General features: G+C 40.3%; 2 protein-coding genes across 3 annotated transcripts in view; one reads left to right on the top strand and one right to left on the bottom strand.

Moving 5' to 3' along the window:
• LOC140944029 (CDK-activating kinase assembly factor MAT1-like) lies at window positions 1-11,061 on the bottom strand. The gene is made up of 8 exons (XM_073393133.1): window positions 10,859-11,061; window positions 6,748-6,900; window positions 5,979-6,064; window positions 5,282-5,385; window positions 4,169-4,309; window positions 2,956-3,066; window positions 2,051-2,169; window positions 1-1,087 (listed from the first exon to the last, which is right to left on the bottom strand). Exons 1-8 carry the CDS (start codon window positions 10,948-10,950, stop codon window positions 964-966), a joined length of 930 nt encoding a protein of 309 aa, XP_073249234.1. The 5' UTR covers window positions 10,951-11,061; the 3' UTR covers window positions 1-963.
• Window positions 11,062-11,196: 135 nt separating this feature from the next.
• The window catches only part of LOC140944963 (ATP-dependent RNA helicase TDRD9-like), a 46,301-nt gene continuing 38,566 nt past the window's right edge, over window positions 11,197-18,931 (top strand). For both annotated transcript variants that reach the window (XM_073394071.1, XM_073394072.1), the window contains exons 1-10: window positions 11,197-11,456; window positions 12,358-12,623; window positions 14,234-14,535; window positions 14,916-14,996; window positions 15,297-15,455; window positions 16,436-16,545; window positions 17,309-17,355; window positions 17,943-18,000; window positions 18,094-18,178; window positions 18,586-18,643. In XM_073394071.1, coding sequence (XP_073250172.1) covers window positions 11,290-11,456; window positions 12,358-12,623; window positions 14,234-14,535; window positions 14,916-14,996; window positions 15,297-15,455; window positions 16,436-16,545; window positions 17,309-17,355; window positions 17,943-18,000; window positions 18,094-18,178; window positions 18,586-18,643 — 1,333 coding nt within the window. In that variant the 5' untranslated portion in view covers window positions 11,197-11,289. The remainder of the gene's footprint in view (window positions 11,457-12,357; window positions 12,624-14,233; window positions 14,536-14,915; window positions 14,997-15,296; window positions 15,456-16,435; window positions 16,546-17,308; window positions 17,356-17,942; window positions 18,001-18,093; window positions 18,179-18,585; window positions 18,644-18,931) is intronic.

The raw sequence follows: 18,931 nt of genomic DNA on the forward strand, positions 1-18,931 counted from the left end.
TTTAGAAAAAGTACATCAGCAAAATTTATTTCCTCATGATAGAAGTTAACTCTGTTTCTCTTGAAATTTAAGAAGAACCGGCGTGGGCTCCCTTTGCAGGTAAGCCCGCGTCGTAAGGCAGGCAGCCCAGATGAAGTGTAAGTCAATATATTATACACATGATTTAAAAACGTTATCGCTTGAAAAGTATAAACCGTGAACGATGAGACCTAATGGATCCATGGGAAGAACTTTGTTAGCATTGCAAATTTAAAGTTTTCAACTCAAAAACTTTTTTCAAATTCGTGCTTGCGTGTTTAGCGCCCAAAAAGCAAAACATCTTGACGTCACAACAATGTTTACATACTCTCATGCAAACACGCCTCTCGGCCAATCAGAGCACCCGTACTATCTTAGTTATTTTGTAATAAATAATATTGCCTAAAACTCATCTGGTAGTTATTATAAGTAATGAAAAAATCTATTAAATCATGAAAGTGATATTGAAAGAAAAAAATTCTCAACTCCGGCATATCAATACAGTCCGTCCATCCTTTCGACATCGCGTGAATTCTTGACTTCATGTATTGCCGTTATGCTTTCTCTCTTCATTTTTGTTAACGTGAAAGTGAAAAACAGCAATCAGCACTTTTCAACTCAACGGAGTTTGATAACGCGATCATTATCGAGAACAAAATAAGACAATACAATATTATTATAACACTAAAGACTAGTGTTGGGCAGGATTAATTTTCATACCGAATGAACAATTACAACAGCTCACAAAACATATTATTTACCATCCACAAGTACAGAGTACTCCTACAAAAGTTGCACTTGGGTGGGATACTGTCTGAGTCAAAATAGTGGATGTAATTCTAATTCATTCCGGGCGCAACTGCAACGAATCACCAGATGTGGTCCTATAATCTTTCAAATCGTAGAAAAAATATTCAACAAAGTATCTCGTATGAAAAAATTGGGCTAAAGCTCAACTCCTAAGTGGAGTGCCGAGAACGCTTCTTGAATAGCTCTTCCACAGGCTAATTCAGATGAGTATCCACCAGCTTTCTCTCCCTCAGTAGGGCTGCGCACATGCCTCAGGTACCTAAACAAAGAAACATAACGTTACAGGACACAGCACAACAAACAGGTACGAGTAAAAGGTACGGAAAAGCGGGTAAAAAAAAAAAACAAATCCAAAAAGAAAAACATGCAACTTGTCTTACAACATTGCTAAAACACGAGTTGAATAGCCGCGATATTGCGCGATTTACCACCCAAATCAAACCTGTCCTACAACGAATCAGGTTGTAATAAGGTTTGATCGTGGGTGGTAAAACGCGAAACATAGTTTTCAGCAAAACAAGTAGTACGTTTTTGTTGAACGTTTTACCCAAGCCTAAAAGTTGCGAGGCATGTCGTCAGCTTCATAATTCCTCAGACTCAAACCAAGTATTTAAGACAAGGCACACACGATTTGAGTCTGACACGCTCTTTCATGAGGGGCCAGTCAATTTTCTGTACCCTGTCCGATATCGAGGCACCGTCCAACGCTCATCAGAATATAAAATGAAATGATCAGGAATTCTTAAATGAAGAAATTGAATCAGTTCGCTAAAATTTTAAGGTCTTTAAACATCTATAAATGCAGTGACTTCCTGTGATTGAGAAATAGAAATAATAATAATAATAATAATAATAATAATAATAATAATAATAATAATAATAACGATGACGATGATGTCGATGACGACGACGACGATGATGATGATGATGATAATTCCTTTATTTACCCTCGGTAGTATTTATAGCACTAATGCAAGTAGGGCCGAGCAAATGCCTGAAACAAATAATTCACATTGAATTTAACAGGGCCAAAGAATCCCAGCTGGCCGGAGGTAAACTAACTGGCTACAAGCATGGCCGAGGATTTGAACTCGGGACTACCGTGAACATATCCAGCTAGCGGTCAGGGTGGGACTTGAGCCCGGGACCTTCGAATTGCAAGGCCAGCGCTCTAACCACTCGGCCAATGAAAAGACACTATTATTTTTTAATGTGAACTTACCCTCTTGCAGCAAGAGTCTCCATTCCTGGGGCAGTGGGTCCATCGTTCACTACCTCTGGAGCAACGTACACGAATGCGGGGCCTTCAGAGGACGGTAAGGGAGCGAACGTCTCCTGAGACTTAAAACAAGGTGGACAGATCATCACATACCGCCATTCTACTTTGCAAAGGGTCTGAACAGAAGTTATACAAACACAAGTCTTTTAAAGTTTATATCTGCAAAGAAACTTGCTTTTACGACGTTCTTCTCACGCGCAAACGATATTTTATTATTTTATGAACTATCGTTCACAAGAGAACCGACGGAAACCGTGAACGCATAACGTTTACTGGTTTATACGCTCAACCATTTAACCCCTTCAGTTGACCAACATCATATTTATCCTCTTAGTAACACTGCTCAATCAATCATAAAGGTTCTGAGAAAATAAGGAACAACTAAAACAATTTTTGATTATTAAACGAAGTCTCTTCACCAGTACTAAAGGTAATGTATATAGAACTGTGTGGACAAACTTGTAAAGAAAAAGACAAAATTGTTTATGCACGCTCGGACTGTGAGGAGTCTCTCTTTTGCCTCAGATTTAGTTAGGAAAGTACACTCGCGCGCGAGCGTCACGAGAAGCAAGAAACGAGGGCGGCTCTACCCTGTCACACCTTCAGTCGTACGCATGGTCATTTTCGCTCGATGGAATAAGAACAACGGGAAGCCGCTCATAGTCTGATTCACGTTTACATAGTCTGAAAACTTCGTATAAGCAAATGCCAGTTCGTAGTTGCAGAAAGGGCGGCAAAGACGTGTCAAAAAGCGTCATGCACTCGCACAGTTGTTGTCGGTTTTCTTATCAAATATTAATACAGTTGTCGCCACCGTCGTCTGCTGATAGAAGCTTTTCAGGACCTACCTTCTTTGATGTAGAAAACTGAGTGCTGCTTCCTGAAAACAATAAAGACTTTTTCTGCAACTTGCTAGTATGTTCAGCGATGATGTCTTCCAGAGGACGGTCCCCTTTGGTCTGCAAGAGAAATACAATCTACATTGTTAGCTCGCGAGAATGACAAAATGTAAGTTAAAACTGGCTCATTAGGCCCAGTTAGTATTTGCTCTTGGAAAAGGTGGAGCGAACAAAAACCAGCAGGTGCTACTTTGAGCACCAATTACTGCCCGCGTAGCAAGTGTTACTTTTCATGAAATAAATTAATACTGATCCCTATAATTATTCATTTGACGGTTTTAATACACTCTACCTCTTGAAATATATCGTATGACGCATCATAATTGTAACATCCATTAAAATAAACCAAATTTGTGTTTAATTAATATTTGACGTTTCAGTTATTAATATTTGACCGAAGATCTCTCTCTTGTTTCAGGGAAGGGTAATAATTTGTAAAGAGAGCATTCAATTGACAACAAAAAAAGTTCGTAAATGATAATAAAAAGGCCCCGCTCGCTCTCTCTCTCTCCCTCCCTCCCTCTTTTTTTTCACAGAATTACGGACCAGAACTGCTTTTGTTACTTGGCCTTACATGTAAGCTAAAAGTAGATGGAAGCGATTTTCAACTAGGGCAAGACTAGCGCAATACCCAAATATATTTGGAACTTCGATGAATACAGGCTCTTATTTTAAGATAAGAAAGACTGAATATTGTGCAGGTCCATTTTCTGACATTTGGCTCATTATGCAACACTACTAGATTGCATTAAAATTGGACACTGTATTTTATGGTTCAAATTGCCGGTTAATTCACTTTTCATGGAACCGCCTGTTCTCAGTTTAGGAAGTTACTGTATAACGCTCTTACCAGTTTTGGTCGGATCACTTTGAAGGAAGTTTGAATTCAAATTAATGTTTCATTCTCCTTGCAGAGACCTTGTCTATTGGGTTCTTTGGAACGCAGTTTGTGGTGAAAAAATAACAAACTACATGCAGTTTGCTTGAAACCTTAGGTGGGACAAGATCTATGAAAGAGGAATACAAGGCCAGCACCTTCCCTATAACCGGCACGTTTGATTTTCTTTCAAAAAGAGTAACAAGTTCAATTAAGTGGTACACTGTAGACGAATCGACGGTAAGCGAATAACTGGTTATAAAATGTTTCGGCAAAATTCGTTACCAGACTATCAAGAAATTCTTCGTTTTCTTTCTTCTTGTTATTTTTCTCTTGTTTCTCCAATAAGGCTGCTTGGGCCCGGCGAAGCTCTGCTTGTTTTTGTTCTTCCTCAATTTGGGAAAAAACGATAGCTTCTTCTCTCCCCTGACAAAACAAAAATAGTAAAAGAAAAAAGTAAGCAATGCAGCGCTAGAGTTGCTTATATCCGTTGTAGCAAGGAAATGACGCGGATGGCGGCAAATAGCGTGGCTAAGGTCACGTGTATATGAAGAAATGTTTCCCCAGGTAGAGGGCTCACCCACCCACCTAAGCTACAGTGTACCCTGGGCGAGCCATACATTTCCGTTACAAAACTTGGCGGACTGTTCACAATAGAAATACAAAGTTGGTTCAGCAGGGTCACCCTTTTCTGGGTTGGGTCACCCTCCTAACTGGGCCAACTTTTCTTCATATACAGGGATTTAGAGAAAAGTTGTCGGAAAAAATGTGCACGCGACAATCCCGTAAGTAAATATGGGATATGATCAATACACTGTTCCTGACACTGTAGCTGTTGAACCTACTTTTGTTGCTTTCCTTTAGCACTCACAAACATACATCAATGGCCTCTCATACCATTCTTTCAAATTTCTTTGAAGAACAATAAATTCAAAACCAACCACAAAACCTTTTGGGATTCTCCCTTTGGGATTGCACCTTTACCCACAATCTCTCTCGAGGTAGCTGTAAACACTTTGGCTTACCCAGCAAGGTCGCCTCGATCAAAGAGAGACAATCAGAGCATGCGTGAGCGTTGTTGCCTCAGGCAAAATAGTGAGCATTTTTCTCATATAAACGCTCACTAAAGTTGACTCAGCTGGGAGGGTAACCCTTCTCAGTATACGGGACAGGTTTTCTCCATATAAACGAGGCCTAAGGCGCGAGTTAATAATAAAGCGAGAACCATAAGGTAAAAACAGTGCGCGGGTTTCAGGTAAATAATGCGAGTTACGGGTAGGTACTGTGGGACGCAGGTAAAGAGTACAGGTCACGGGTAAATAGTGCGGGTCTCGAGCGGCGGATTGTGAGTAAGTGGATGAGATTAAAGGTGGGTGAAAAGAAATTGGTTAAACTTACCAGCTTAAAATTATTTTTCCTTATTAGATTTTCATTGTCTTTCTTGTATTTTTCTACTTGTTTCTTTGTCTCCTCAACATCTTCCCCATTTGCGAGATTCCAAACTTCAAACGAAAGGAAAAAAGTCGCATGATATACCGCTTACTAAACTATTGTCTATAACGCCGGCATACAACTTACTACAAGAACTACCCGTACAGGATCCATCTCATTGCATGTCAAGATATTTTCGTTCACAATAATTACAAATCCCTGTTCAACAATAAATTGAATTGTGATATGGTTGAGATGTCTGACTGTTAAAGTATACATACACGCTAGACTAGTCTGACCAGAATAAAAGGGTAAATATGACACAGACATTTAACGTCGGACAACTTTAACGTCTTCTGCTAAGCGTTTCCTTTAGTCGCACTTAACAGACGACTTTAATGTCTCAGTAGTTAAAAGCGTGTAGTATACAAATGGGACGCCATTAACTGGGACTTAAACCCAACTCGACCAGAAACGAGTTGGAAGAGTCAGAGTTAATTAGTTTGTCTTTTTTTTTTAGAAAACTCCCGCGTTTTTTCAATGTTCTCATCTACTTTTATGCGCCAAGTTTTAACAGCAGATCACTCTAGTTTCTAGCATAAAAACGGCCAATATTGATATTTTTCCCTCATTACAAAAATAATGCCATGCCATCCATTCATACTTATAGACTCTACTTCCTCCAGGTAGTCATTGTAGGCTCTTAGGGGATCAGTGGCTGTCTGGAAATCCTCCTCAAGCTTGTTATAACTAGTAACAAGTAAGCAAAATAACATGGTACTTGTATATTAAGCTGAAATGACAAAATAAGAGTCGATATGTACACGCAACTGCACTGAGAATACTGTATTGAACTATATTTAACAACATTTTGATTTTACGATTGGAAATTATTAATTTTACAACTCTTTTATGATTTAAGAGATTCTGGAAAAACTAGACAACCTCTTTCCCCAGTTATTCACAACTTCAAATTTCAATAAAATGCTGAAATTATTAATTAATCAAAAGTGTGTGTACCAAAATGTTTGTAAAAGCTGCTCAACTCTTGATCCTGATCCTGACAAAAATGTATAGTGTGAGCATAATTTGTTTTTCAGCATAATAATAAAATATTATTACTAGTAATAATACGGCGACAACGATCGAAGGTCAAAACGCTTTTACTCCAGCGCTGTGCTTTGCGTACGTTTCACGTGACAAATGGTCAAAACACGCGTGATAAGATTACGAGTGATAGAAGGTCCAAACGCGCTTGATCAAAGTGCGTTCTGTGCATTCCATACATTCTTGGTGGAAGTCCAAACTTATGCTGGCTACATACATGCGACGCATGCGTAATAACAACCTGGAGATTAGGACTGTGGGCTCCTCCTGTCGCCCGCAATTATTTTCACATTCAACATGACTGAAAGAATTGACATATTTCTTACATCTTCAAAATCTTTTTCCTTATGTCCACCTCCTTCTCAACAATAAGATCTTCAAATTGTTGAATTCTAAAGTCATTTCGCCTTAGAGCTGTGTTGCACTCTGGACATGCTGCTGATGGCCGTGTGAAAAGGGTCTCTACACAGCTTTCACACCTATCAGAACAAAACAGGGGACAAAATTACTTGTCTGGATATAATAATAATGAAAAGAAAAAAACGTGAGAAAGACGCATCAGAGAGAAACTACCAGCTCTTTTGATATCTTTATACTTTTAACCAGAGCTTATTTTTATCTTAAAATAGTTTTACCTTCTGTTACCTACGGTTTATCCCTATCATGGGGTTTTTGCAAAAAAACCGCTTAAAGGAGCTAGAAAAGAATCATGTTCTTGCTGCCAAGAGGATTTGATTAGTTAGTTTAATAAACAACTCAAAACAAAGTGGTGGAACAGTGTGGTGGAACAGTGGAACAGTGTGGTGGATCAGTGAAACAGTATGGCGGAACAGTGAAACAGTGCGGTGCAATGGTATGAGCAGTGTGGTGGATCAGTGAACCAGTGTGGTGGAACAGTGGAACAGTGTGGCACAGTGTGGTGGAACAATGGAACAGTGAAACAGTGTGGCACAGTGTGGTGGAACAGTGTAGAACAGTATGGTGGGAACAGTGTGGAACAGTATGGTGGAACAGTGTGGAGCAGTATGGTGGAACAGTGTGGAACAGTATGGTGGAACAGTGGAACAGTGTGGTGGAACAGTGTGGAACAGTCTGGTGGAACAGTGAAACGGTGTGGTGGAACAGTGTGGAACGGTATGGACCAGTGTGGTGAACAAGTGGAACAGTGTGAAACAATGTGGTAGAACAGTGTGGCACCATGTGGTGGAAAAGAGTGGAACAGCATGGTGGAACAGTGGAACAGTGTGGAACAATATAGTGGACAAGTGGAACAGTGTGGTGGAACAGTGTGCAACAGCATGGTGGAACAGTGTGGCACAGTTTGGTAGAACAGTGTCGAATGGTATGGTGGAACAGTGTGGAGGAACAGTCTGGAACGGTATGGTGGAAGATTGGAAAGGTGTGGTGGAACAGTAGAACATTATGGTGAACAGTGGAACAGTATAGTGGAACAGGGGAACAGTGTGATGGAAAAGTGTGGAACAGCATGGTTGAACAGTGTGGCACAGTGTGGTGGAACAGTGTGGAATGGTATGGTAAAATAGTGGAACAGTGTGGTGGATCAGTGAAACAGTATGGCGGAACAGTGAAACAGTGCGGTGCAATGGTATGAGCAGTGTGGTGGATCAGTGAACCAGTGTGGTGGAACAGTGGAACAGTGTGGCACAGTGTGGTGGAACAATGGAACAGTGGAACAGTGTGGCAGAGTGTGGTGGAACAGTGTGGAACAGTATGGTGGAACAGTGAAACAGTGTGGTAGAACAGTGTGGAATGGTATGGTGGAACAGTAGAACAGTGTGGAACAGTGGAACAGTGGAACAGTATGGGGAAACAGTGTGGAACAGCATGGTGGAACAGTGTGGCACAATGTGGCACAGTGTGGTGGAACAGTGTGGAACAGTATGGTGGAACAGTGGAACAGTTGTGGAACAGTGTGGAACAGTATGGTGGAACATTGAAACGGTGTGGTGGAACAGTAGAACAGTACGGTGGAACAGTGTAACAGTGTAACAGTACGGTGTGGTGGAACAGTGTGGAAGAGCGTGGTTGAACAGTGTGGCACAGTGTGGTGGAACAGTGTGGAATGGTATGGTGGAACAGTGGAACAGTGTGGAACAGCGTGGTGGAACAGTGGAACAGTGTGGTAGAGTGTGGTGGAACAGTGTGGAACAATATGGTGGAACAGTGAAACAGTGTGGTAGAACAGTGTGAAATGGGATGGTGGAACACTTGAACAATATGGTGGAACACTGGAACAATATGGTGGAACAGTGTGGAACTGCATGGTGGAATAGTGGAACAGCATGGCACAGTGTGGTGGAACAGCATGGCACAGTGTGATGGAACAGTGTGGAATGGTATGGTGGAACAGTGTGGAACGGTATGGTGAAACAGTGGAACAGTATGGTGGAACAGTGGAACAGTGTGGAAGAGTGTGGTGGAAGAGAGCAACAGTGGAACAGTGTGGTGGAATAGTGTGAGCAGTGTGGGACAGTGTGGTGGAACATTGGAACAGTGTTGGTGAACAGTGGAACAGTGTGGTGGAAGAGAGGAGCAGTGTGGAACAGTGTAGTGGAACATTGGAACAGTATGGTGGAACAGAGGAACAGTGTGATGGAAAAGTGTGTTCAAACAGTGTGGAACAGTATGTTGTAACAGTGGAACAGTGTGGCACAGTGTGGTGGAACAGTGTGGAGGAACAGTGTGGAAGAGTATGGAACAGTGGAACAGTATGGGGGAACAGTGTGGAACAGTATGGTGGAACAGTGTGGCACAATGTGGTACAGTGTGGTGGAACAGTATGGTGGAACAGTGGAACAGTGTGGTGGAACAGTGTGGAACGGTATGGTGGAACATTGGAACAGTGTGGTGGAAAAGTAGAACAGTATGGTGGAACAGTGGAACAGTATGGTGGAACAGTGTAACAGTATGGTGGAACGGGGGAACAATGTGGTGGAACAGTGTGCAACAGCATGGTAGAACAGTGTGGCACGGTGTGGTGGAACAGTGTGGAAGTGTATGGTGGAACAGTGGAACAGTGTGGAACAGCGTGGCGGAACAGTGGAACAGTGTGGCAGAGTGTGGTGGTACAGTGTGGAACAGCATGGTGGAACAGTGAAACAGTGTGGTAGAACAGTGTGAAATGGTATGGTGGAACACTGGAACAATATGGTGGATCAGTGTAACAGTGTGGTGGAAGAGTGTGGAACAGCATGGTGGAATAGTGGAAGAGCGTGGCACAGTGTGGCGGAGCAGTGTGGAAAGGTATGGTGGAACAGTGTGAAACGTTATGGTGGAACAGTGGAACAGTATGGTGGAACAGTGGAACAGTGTGGAAGAGTGTGGATGGAACGTTAACAGAGCAATAGTGGAACAGTGTGGTGGAACAGTGTGAGCGGTCTGGGACAGTGTGGTGGAACATTGGAACAGTGTTGTGGAACAGTGGAACTGTGTGGTGGAAGAGAGGAGCAGTGTGGAACAGTGTGATGGAACAGTGTGGTCAAACACTGTGGAACAATATGGTGGAACAGTGTGGAACAGTATGTTGGAACAGTGGAACAGTTTGGTGGAACAGTGTGGTTGAACAGTGTGGAGGAACAGTGTGGAATAGTATGGAACAGTATGGTGGAACAGTGTGGAGGAACAGCATGGAACAGTACCATGGAACAGGGTGATTAAACAGTGTTGAACATCATAGTGGAAGTGTAGAAGAATGGAACAGTGTGGAAACAATGTGGAAACAGTCCGGGGGAACAGGGAACAGTGGAACTGTGGAACAGTGTAGTGGGACAGTGGAACAGCGTAAACAGTGTTGTTGAACACTGTGGAGGAACAATGTGAGCAGTGTGGTGGAACAGTGTGGTGGAATAGCGGAGCTTTATGGTGGAACAAAGGAACAGTGTGATCAGTGTGGAACAGTGTTATGGAACAGAGGAACAGTGTGGTGGTACATTGGAACAGTATGGTAGAATAGTGGAACAGTATGTTGGAACAGAAGAACAGTGTGATGGAACAGTGTGAGCAGTGTGGAAGAGTATGCTGTAAGAGTGGTACAGTATATGACGGAACAGTGGAACGGTGTGAGCAGTGTAGAACAGTGTGGTGCTGTCAAGTCTTAAAAGAGGTGACTCATTGACTTATCGAAGCACGGATACTCTGTAATTTGCCTCCCCTTATACGACAACACTGTTTTGATATTTTTGAGGGCTGAGACCCTTTCCTCTTTGGTAATACTTTAAGTTTATATAAAAAGATCTCAAGAGACCAAACGCATAATTAATTTTGGCAATGTCAGATCTCCATGAATCAAGAAAACCTTTACATTAAAATTAAAGAAACTAAGCTGGAATCCTATATTCTTTTGTTTTGGTTTAGGAGTATATTTTCTCAGCCAATTTTATCGACCACGACAGAGTATTTTATGACTTGAGGACTTACAGTTTGTGCCCGCAAACATTCACCAACAACTTCAATTTCGGATTTCGGTACTTGGTCGTCTTACATCGTGGGCAAATTTGCCAGTCGTCCATATTGAATAAAATTCATTGAGCTAGAAAACTACTAAGTCAGACATGACAAGACAGCTGTTTCTTCGAGAAATCAACAAACAAACAGACGACCCCCAAATTTTCACGTGTTTTTTTTTCTCAACTACAAGGATATATCGTTTAGTATCGCTGGCTCAATAATGCGTTATAACAAGCTTTCTGATTGGTGGTCTGTAATAGTACAGATATTCCTATTGGTCAGTTCCTGTAGAGGCCCTTGTTGGCTGCAGCAAGGATGAAAACAGTGCAATGGCGCCGGATTCGTGAATAAATCACCACATCGTTGGTGATAAATATCGAAAAAGAAGAGCTCCGTGCAAGATGGGGGACATAAGCCTTGATATGATACAGGAATTTTTCAGCCTCAAGCCGCTTACCAAAACCAACACATTAACACCCGCAAAGATAAGCGGACGTTGGAACGTTCCAACTCAAACCAATGCTTTTCAACAGGAGTTTAAATTACCAAAGAAGACGAATCCACAGAGGTAGGATATGAACATACTTCCTTCTGTTTGGTTTTCTATGGGTTACTTTTTCAATACCTCGAATTACGGATGTCGGCGAAGCGCTGCAAACACTGTAAACAAGGATATAATTTATGAACTTTGCCTGGTCTACGTATTTGCGGGCGACAAGAGGAGCCCGCATTCTTAATCTCCAGGTCAGGGTCAGGTCGGGTTGCAAAAAACATCTTAAGATTAAGGGAATGGTAACTATTATTTCAAAACAACAGCTTGTTGTTCCAGAACAAAAGTTAAGGGCCCTCTTATCTTAAGAAGGTTTTATGCAACCTGGCCCAGGGGTGAGCCATTGCAGCTTTTCGACTACCTGTAGGCATGGCTGACTTTCATTTCCACATATCCTGAAAATTGCATGCATGACTAGTACACACTGACCTCACCAACACTTTGAGCTCTTAAGCTTTTTAGCTCACCCCAACAATGCATTATTTTCTAACTTGTGGATTACACGCAGCATAAGGAAGAAGTTATTGTGGGCACTGTGATATGCAAATGTTTCACTTAGAAATGATGTAGATGCCTTTCGTGAATCATTCGGCTGTGCACTAAAGCACCTGATATCAAAACGACAACTGTTGTAGATTGTTCCTGTTTCTCGATGTGCTGATTTTGTACATTTCATAGGAGTCACAGGACCACAGTCTTCATGTGGACTTTGAATGTTCCATTTTAGTGCTATGGCCAACTTTGAGACAGAAGTTAATCAACTTTTGAAGATTTTTGACTCGTCCAGGCGATAAACATGACGAAAAGATCAGCAATTGCTCGTCGACTCCCAAGCTGGACTAAGCTTATGTATATGTATATGTAATTATGCTGATTTTTTGTGCATATACATGACTTGTTTTTACTTTTACTTTTTTAGTCCTCTGCCATCCCCTGCGTATGTTGGAGGTTACTGTTCCACTGGCCCCAAACTTGAAGACCTGTATGATGAGATGGACGAATTTGAAACCAATCCCCCTCCAGGTGCTGCTGATGAAATACCTGCTGCCTTGAGAGAGGAGGAGGATGCTCATATATTTGAGAATTACTCATTTGATCACACATACTCTCCTGACCTTCCCATCACATCTTATCGACAACAAATTGTGGACACCATTGAGAGTAATTCTGTTACTATTATACAGGGTGAGTTAATAGGGCAAAAAAATTAGTAATAATTGCTTCTTATACAAGTCATTGTACATGTAAGGTTGTGATTTTGTGTGGTTGTGATTGAAGCATTGAACGAAGCAATTTTGTGCCGACTTTTCTCGGTCAGTTGAAAACAGGATGCAAGTGATTACAAACAAAATACACCAGAATACACTTATCAACAGAATGAGAAGTCCTGTTTTTTTCCGCTGAGAATTTGACAGACTTTGTTTTTCAAAAGCATCCAGAAGAGATTCAAAGCAAAATCGTATATTTCTGCAGCGTAATTAATGAATATTCACTCTACAGTCGAGATGTTCACTCCATGCCATCTTGACACAAATGATCAGATTTTGAATACCTCCCACGATGCTCAGCAATCGTAGTGCACTGAACAGGATCGTAATAGTATCTCTTACAAGATCCTGATACGATAGGACAGGATCCTAAGAGTACATGTATCTCCTACAAGAACGTGATAGGATTGTACAGGATCCTAACAGTAACTCTTTCAGGATTCTTACAGGATAGAACAGGATCTCAACAGTACAATGTATCTCTGACAGCATCCTGATAGGATAGAACAGGATCATAATAAAAAAATTAATATATTAATTTTATCTCTTAAAGTAGGGTCCTGGTAGGATTACAAGTATACCCCTGTATCTGTAATAATTTTAATGCAGGGCCCCACTGAAAAAGAGATATGTCAGGGCTTCTGATATTTTGCGGAAAAAAAGCAAAATTTTGCGGGATTTTCAAGGGCAAATTCGTGGAAAAATCGGCCGATTTCGCGGGAAAAAAGTCAAAATTCGCGGAAAAATCGGCCGGTTTCGCGGAATTTTCGCGGGAGAAAAGTCAAAATTCGCCGGAAAATCGTTCAATTTCGCGGGATTTTAGCGGAAAAAAGTCAAATTTCAAAGGATTTTCAGGGGCAAATTCTTAGAAAAATCGGACGATTTCACGGGAAATTTCTGGGGGAACTTCGCCAAGAAACGGTAAAAAACAGCCGATTTCGCTGGGGTTTTTTTTTGGCAAATTTCGCCAAAATCGATCAATTCTGTGTCAATATGACCAGCGTTAAACGTTAATGTTTTTTTTTAACAGGGATAATCATTTGCTCTTCCAACAACAGTTTGCTCGAGAAATGCGCGAATACTAAAGCTATTAACATTATGGTTAGTGCCCAGTTTTTCGCAACATTAATCTAAGAACGCGTGGTAGTTTTGGGAGGTTGTTTACTCGTTGCAGTGACGAAGTTTCAAGATAAATTTGGACATTTGGGGTGAATAAAACAGGTCTAATGGCCAAGATAAGTATTAAATATGTTTTGCCGACAAGTATTTGGAAATATTTCTGGCGGATTTCGCGGTATTTCCCGTTTTTTGGGGGAATTTCGCGGGATTTTGTGGAAATACCTGAATTTCACAGGTCCGCGACCGCGCGAAATATCAGAAGCCCTGACATCTGTAATGTGGGCTCCCTGTCTAAAAGTCTTGGCTGTTTTTCTTGATCCTACAATTTTTGTAATTTACATTAAATTTTATTACACTGCTGTTCTTATTACATTTGTAAGTATTAAAATCTTTTTTAACGTTATTTAGGAGCTACAGGTAGCGGTAAAACCACACAAGTTCCTCAATACATCCTGGATGAGTATGCCAAAGATCAGAGGTATTGCAATATCATTGTCACTCAGCCCAGGCGAATTGCCGCAATAAGCATTTCCAAGCGAGTTTGCCAGGAAAGAGGGTGGACGCAGGGAAGCTTGGTAGGGTACCAGGTTGGCAGAGACTCGTGTGTCAGTGAGGACACACGTTTGTCTTATGTAACAACTGGCACACTGCTGCAGAAGTTGATTCATTCCAAGAACATGAATCAGTACACTCATGTCATTCTGGATGAGGTAAGAATGGGTTGTTGTCAGACTGATACATGGCAAATTTTCTGTCTCTTAATATGATCAGTGTGCCAAGAAAGTTGTGTCTGATAGCCTGGGTCTAGTGGATTGTGCTGTCGTGCTTTTGAATTCACAGGTAACCCAGGTTCTGTGATAGTACCACAGGATGATTCCAGTAAATTTACAGCGTTTGTGTGGAGTAAAAATACAATGCTTGAATTTGTGGAAAATTCTAATAAAAAAGTCAATGCAACTTACATACAGCTGTATACTCTGCATGCGCAGTTTGTCGTTGTTCTCCTTAATGCTCACACAAGGTTTTGCGATAATTTGCTCAAACTCACACTTGTACAGGTTTTCGTAATGACTTGTGCTTTTACATGTAGGTTCATGAACGAGACAGAGATACTGACTTCTGTATGCTGGTTGTGAAAAAGTTGCTTCGAACCAACTCTAAGCATGTCAAGGTATCTGCTAGTACTTAACAAATAGATTCCATGTTGCTTTGCCTTTGTTCATTAATAGATCAGAGGTGGCTGTACTTAATACCGAGGTAGCTATAAGGCAGGGTTCCACTGTGTGTAAATAGCTCATTTTTTTCCTCGGATTTCTGAATGTATTTTTTTTGTTAAATGCTTTTACGAGCAACTTACCATCTGATTGCATGAGTATTTGGGTTGAGAACTCATACACTGTAGTTGCAATTGATCTCATACTTATAATAGTCCAATATACTGCTTTTAAGGTTCATATTGTGTTTATCACAGGTGGTCCTCATGTCAGCCACCATTGAAAGCGACCTGTTCTCTATGTACTTTGCTGTGCCTGTCAGGGGTAGAGTGGAGGGTGCTCCTGTTATCACTGTGGAGGGAAAGTCCTTTCCTGTGGTGGAATGTTATCTTGATGACCTATACGAGTTAACTGGAGTAAGTACATTAACTGTCAACCTCAACTTTTTGTTTGAATTCACAAATGCATTGTAAATTACAAAATGTACAAGGAATCGCTAGGACTGGCCTGCAGTTAGCAAGGCTAGTCAAGGCAGGTCAGGCTACATAATTGTACACAAACTGAAGAAATACATGTCATTTAAATAATAGACATTTTTAATATATATTTTACATTAGCAAAATCCAACTAGTGGTCTATCATCAATGCTGCATTCTGGTCGGTTGAGCTACTACTAGGCCCATTAGTAGCGAAAAGTGCCGGCTTTGAAAACTGAAACAATTGTGGCTGAATCATGTTTTGCTAGCTAAAGTTGTTTTGTCTCGATATTTTTGACCATCTAGTTGGATTTTACTAAAAGGATTATTCTTCTTGCCCTCATGGCCTCTGAGTCAATAGCCCATTCAGTCTTCGGCTTCTTGAGCTATTGACTTAGAGCCCATTCAGGCTCAAGGAATAATTAATTGTTAAAAATACAAGTACTATTCAACTTAAATACAGGGGATAAAAGGATGAAATTTTAAATATAAAGGACAAAAGAAAGTTACATTTTTCTTTTACACAATAATCTTGAACGTCCATGTCAATATAGGTGTCTTCAGTTTGAAGGATATCAAGTAACGTTTCTTTTAATGATCTTTTTACTGGTACATACACGTGCATACATCAACACGTTCAGACTCGGGCACATTTTTTTTCTGTTCATGTTCAGTACAATATTATTCTTGGAACCAAGATTTACTTGTGTTTGTAATAGCATAAAATTATTGAATTTTGCTCGTTTTTGCTTGATTTTGTGTTACCTAGATTTTTTTTACCCAGGACCCTGTTTAACCTACAGTAATTGCCCCACACATTAGAGTTTTCATGATCAGAGTCACCAAGGGCCTTATTCCAATTGGACACTCTGCATACTGTACACTTAATCTAGTGTGTTATTCCAATAATTTTTCTGCAGATGATACCTGAGGTTAAAGCTGATGAACCCTGTATTACAAAAGAGGGATATCAGCTGGTGGCAGAACTTATCCAACACCTGGATGAGGTAGAGGCAGAATCTGCAAAGAGGTGAGAGTAAAACAGTACTGTTATTACAGGTATACAGATGTACAAACACCAGTGAAATACAATGTACTACGCACTTTACACTGTAGGTGAGGTTTTGGCTAAACAATGAGTTTGTACTCGATAAGATCATTGTTGTTCTGGTCACATAATAAAGTGTGCCACCAAAAAAATATTGAAATGAAATGATTTGCGATTATTTCATTAGCATTATCAAACTTTACATTGGCACTATTGTCTAGGGGATACAAAATTTCTTCTCTCGTGTTGAAATGTAAAATCTTATGTACAGTATTTCACTTGTTCACTGTGCTCACTCCTGAAATATTTTTCAACAACGGAAGAGAAATTGCGCATCTTCAAATTGTCACTGAAATAATGTCTTCCACTGGTGGAGTCTCTTTTAAACCTAAAATGAATCCACAGACTTCAGTCACAGTGTATACTAGCTTACAAAATATTGCACCTTTAATAGTAACATGTACTTATGCCATTAAAGGCAATTTAAAATTAAATTTATGTCCCCTTACTGATTATAGTATATTATGAACTTGGCTCTAAGACCCTGGAAATTTACTCAACAGAGTTTTCTTTGATTCTTTTGAAATTTAAATATTAATTTTGGCCCAAAGTTTTATCTTTAAACTCTTTGCATTGTGTGGGATTTTGGACAAAAAAGTTAATGCAAATCTTCTACACTGAGGTGAATGCACCATCTGATTAAGATACCATTGATTACATGTACCCCTTTGTGATTTTTTCACAGGTTAAGACAGCCAGTGGAACGTGGAACAGTCCTTGTGTTTCTTCCTGGTGATTATAAACTACATAATTTTTTTTTATATAGTGTGGACAAATCAGTATTCAATTTCCAAACCTAAGGGCTGTGCCCCACCAGCACACTGTGTATGTCTGGTGATGACCAACGCTTTGACCCTGGCAAAGGAGAAAAATCTTTGTAAAACATAATATCTGCTGAGAATTGTGTGTTTTAAGGATTCAGAGTTTTGGGCTCCCTACAAATATTTAAACCACAACCTCAGGGCTGTGCTCTAAGGAAAATTGAAGGGAGCCCAGTACTCTGAAACTGTAAAATCTAGGGTGCCCAGCATATGATTTGTATGAAAAATCTGAGATTTCCTAGTCGCCCGAGGGCAAAAGTTAGGCGCCAGGGGCCACCGGGCTCTGCTAGAGCACAGCCCTGAACCTGGACCCTTCTTCACTCAAGCAACTTTCTTATTATAATAAAAATGTTACACCATCATGCCAATTTCTGAATTAAATTGAATTCCGTCTGAACTTAGACAGCATCCCCCCCCCCCTTCAGCTCTAAACTACATATAATTAATTTTCCCAGTTTTCAAGTAATGTGGTTTAATGTGGTTCCTTTTTGCTTTAAGGTGAATTTGAAATCAAGCAGATGGATACATTGTTAGATGAAATGCTATTGGAGTGCCAGTATGTACCTTTGAGCTGTCTAATAAATGCCTTTTTTTTCTGATCCAGTTATTCCAAAATTCTCATTCCATTTTTGCGTCTTGTTAAATGCAGACTTTTGCTTCTCCCACTACATTCCAAAATTACTACTCACGAACAAGGAAATGTTTTTAAGAAGCCCGAGGAAGGATTCCGAAAGGTATGTAAGAACACAGCACATACAGTATGAAATTATTTCCAAAATTTCGGATCTGTAGGCTTTCCAGTTACGCTTAGCATTATCTATTATTAATTACATTTCATAGCAGTATTAAAATATAAATTTTATGTAATATTATTATATCAAGCATGAGATGCAGTGTTTCGTCGTCAGATAAAACACCGAGATGCGAGTTGAAAATATGATGCGCAGCGGAGAATTTTTGACGAATTTCGTGTTGTTTCATCTGGTGATGAAACACTGTGTCAAGTGCTTGATATTACTTCTCAAACAAAATGATTTTAGAAAGAAAAATTAAGGATGCAAAAATGAGCAGTTTTTCATCTGATTTCCAAACACTCATTAAACATTAATGTACTTGCATGTTTTGCTGGTTATACTTGCAGGTCATCTTGGCAACAAATATTGCTGAAAGTTCAATCACAGTGCCAGACATCAAATATGGTGAGTGCACATTTTACCCCACAAAGCTAAAGAACTGCTACTGTATGAACAAGACCTTCAATATTTATTGGGACAAATATTTTTGTAAAAAAAGAATTGTTTTTACTAAAAGTTCACTTTAACTAGGACAGAGCTTTAAAACTTGAATTTCACCTTTCATTTGGAAGCTCTCACATTTTCCTTTCCCCAATCTCTGCTTTAGAAGGTGTTTATACATCGTAAAGATGACTTTCTGGGGCCCTTGTGTAGAGTCTTGATCTGCCAATGTACACATGTCTACTTGTAGGT

Source organism: Porites lutea, chromosome 7, assembly GCF_958299795.1.
Source record: "Porites lutea chromosome 7, jaPorLute2.1, whole genome shotgun sequence".
In the NCBI taxonomy this organism is placed as follows: Eukaryota; Metazoa; Cnidaria; class Anthozoa; order Scleractinia; family Poritidae; genus Porites; species Porites lutea.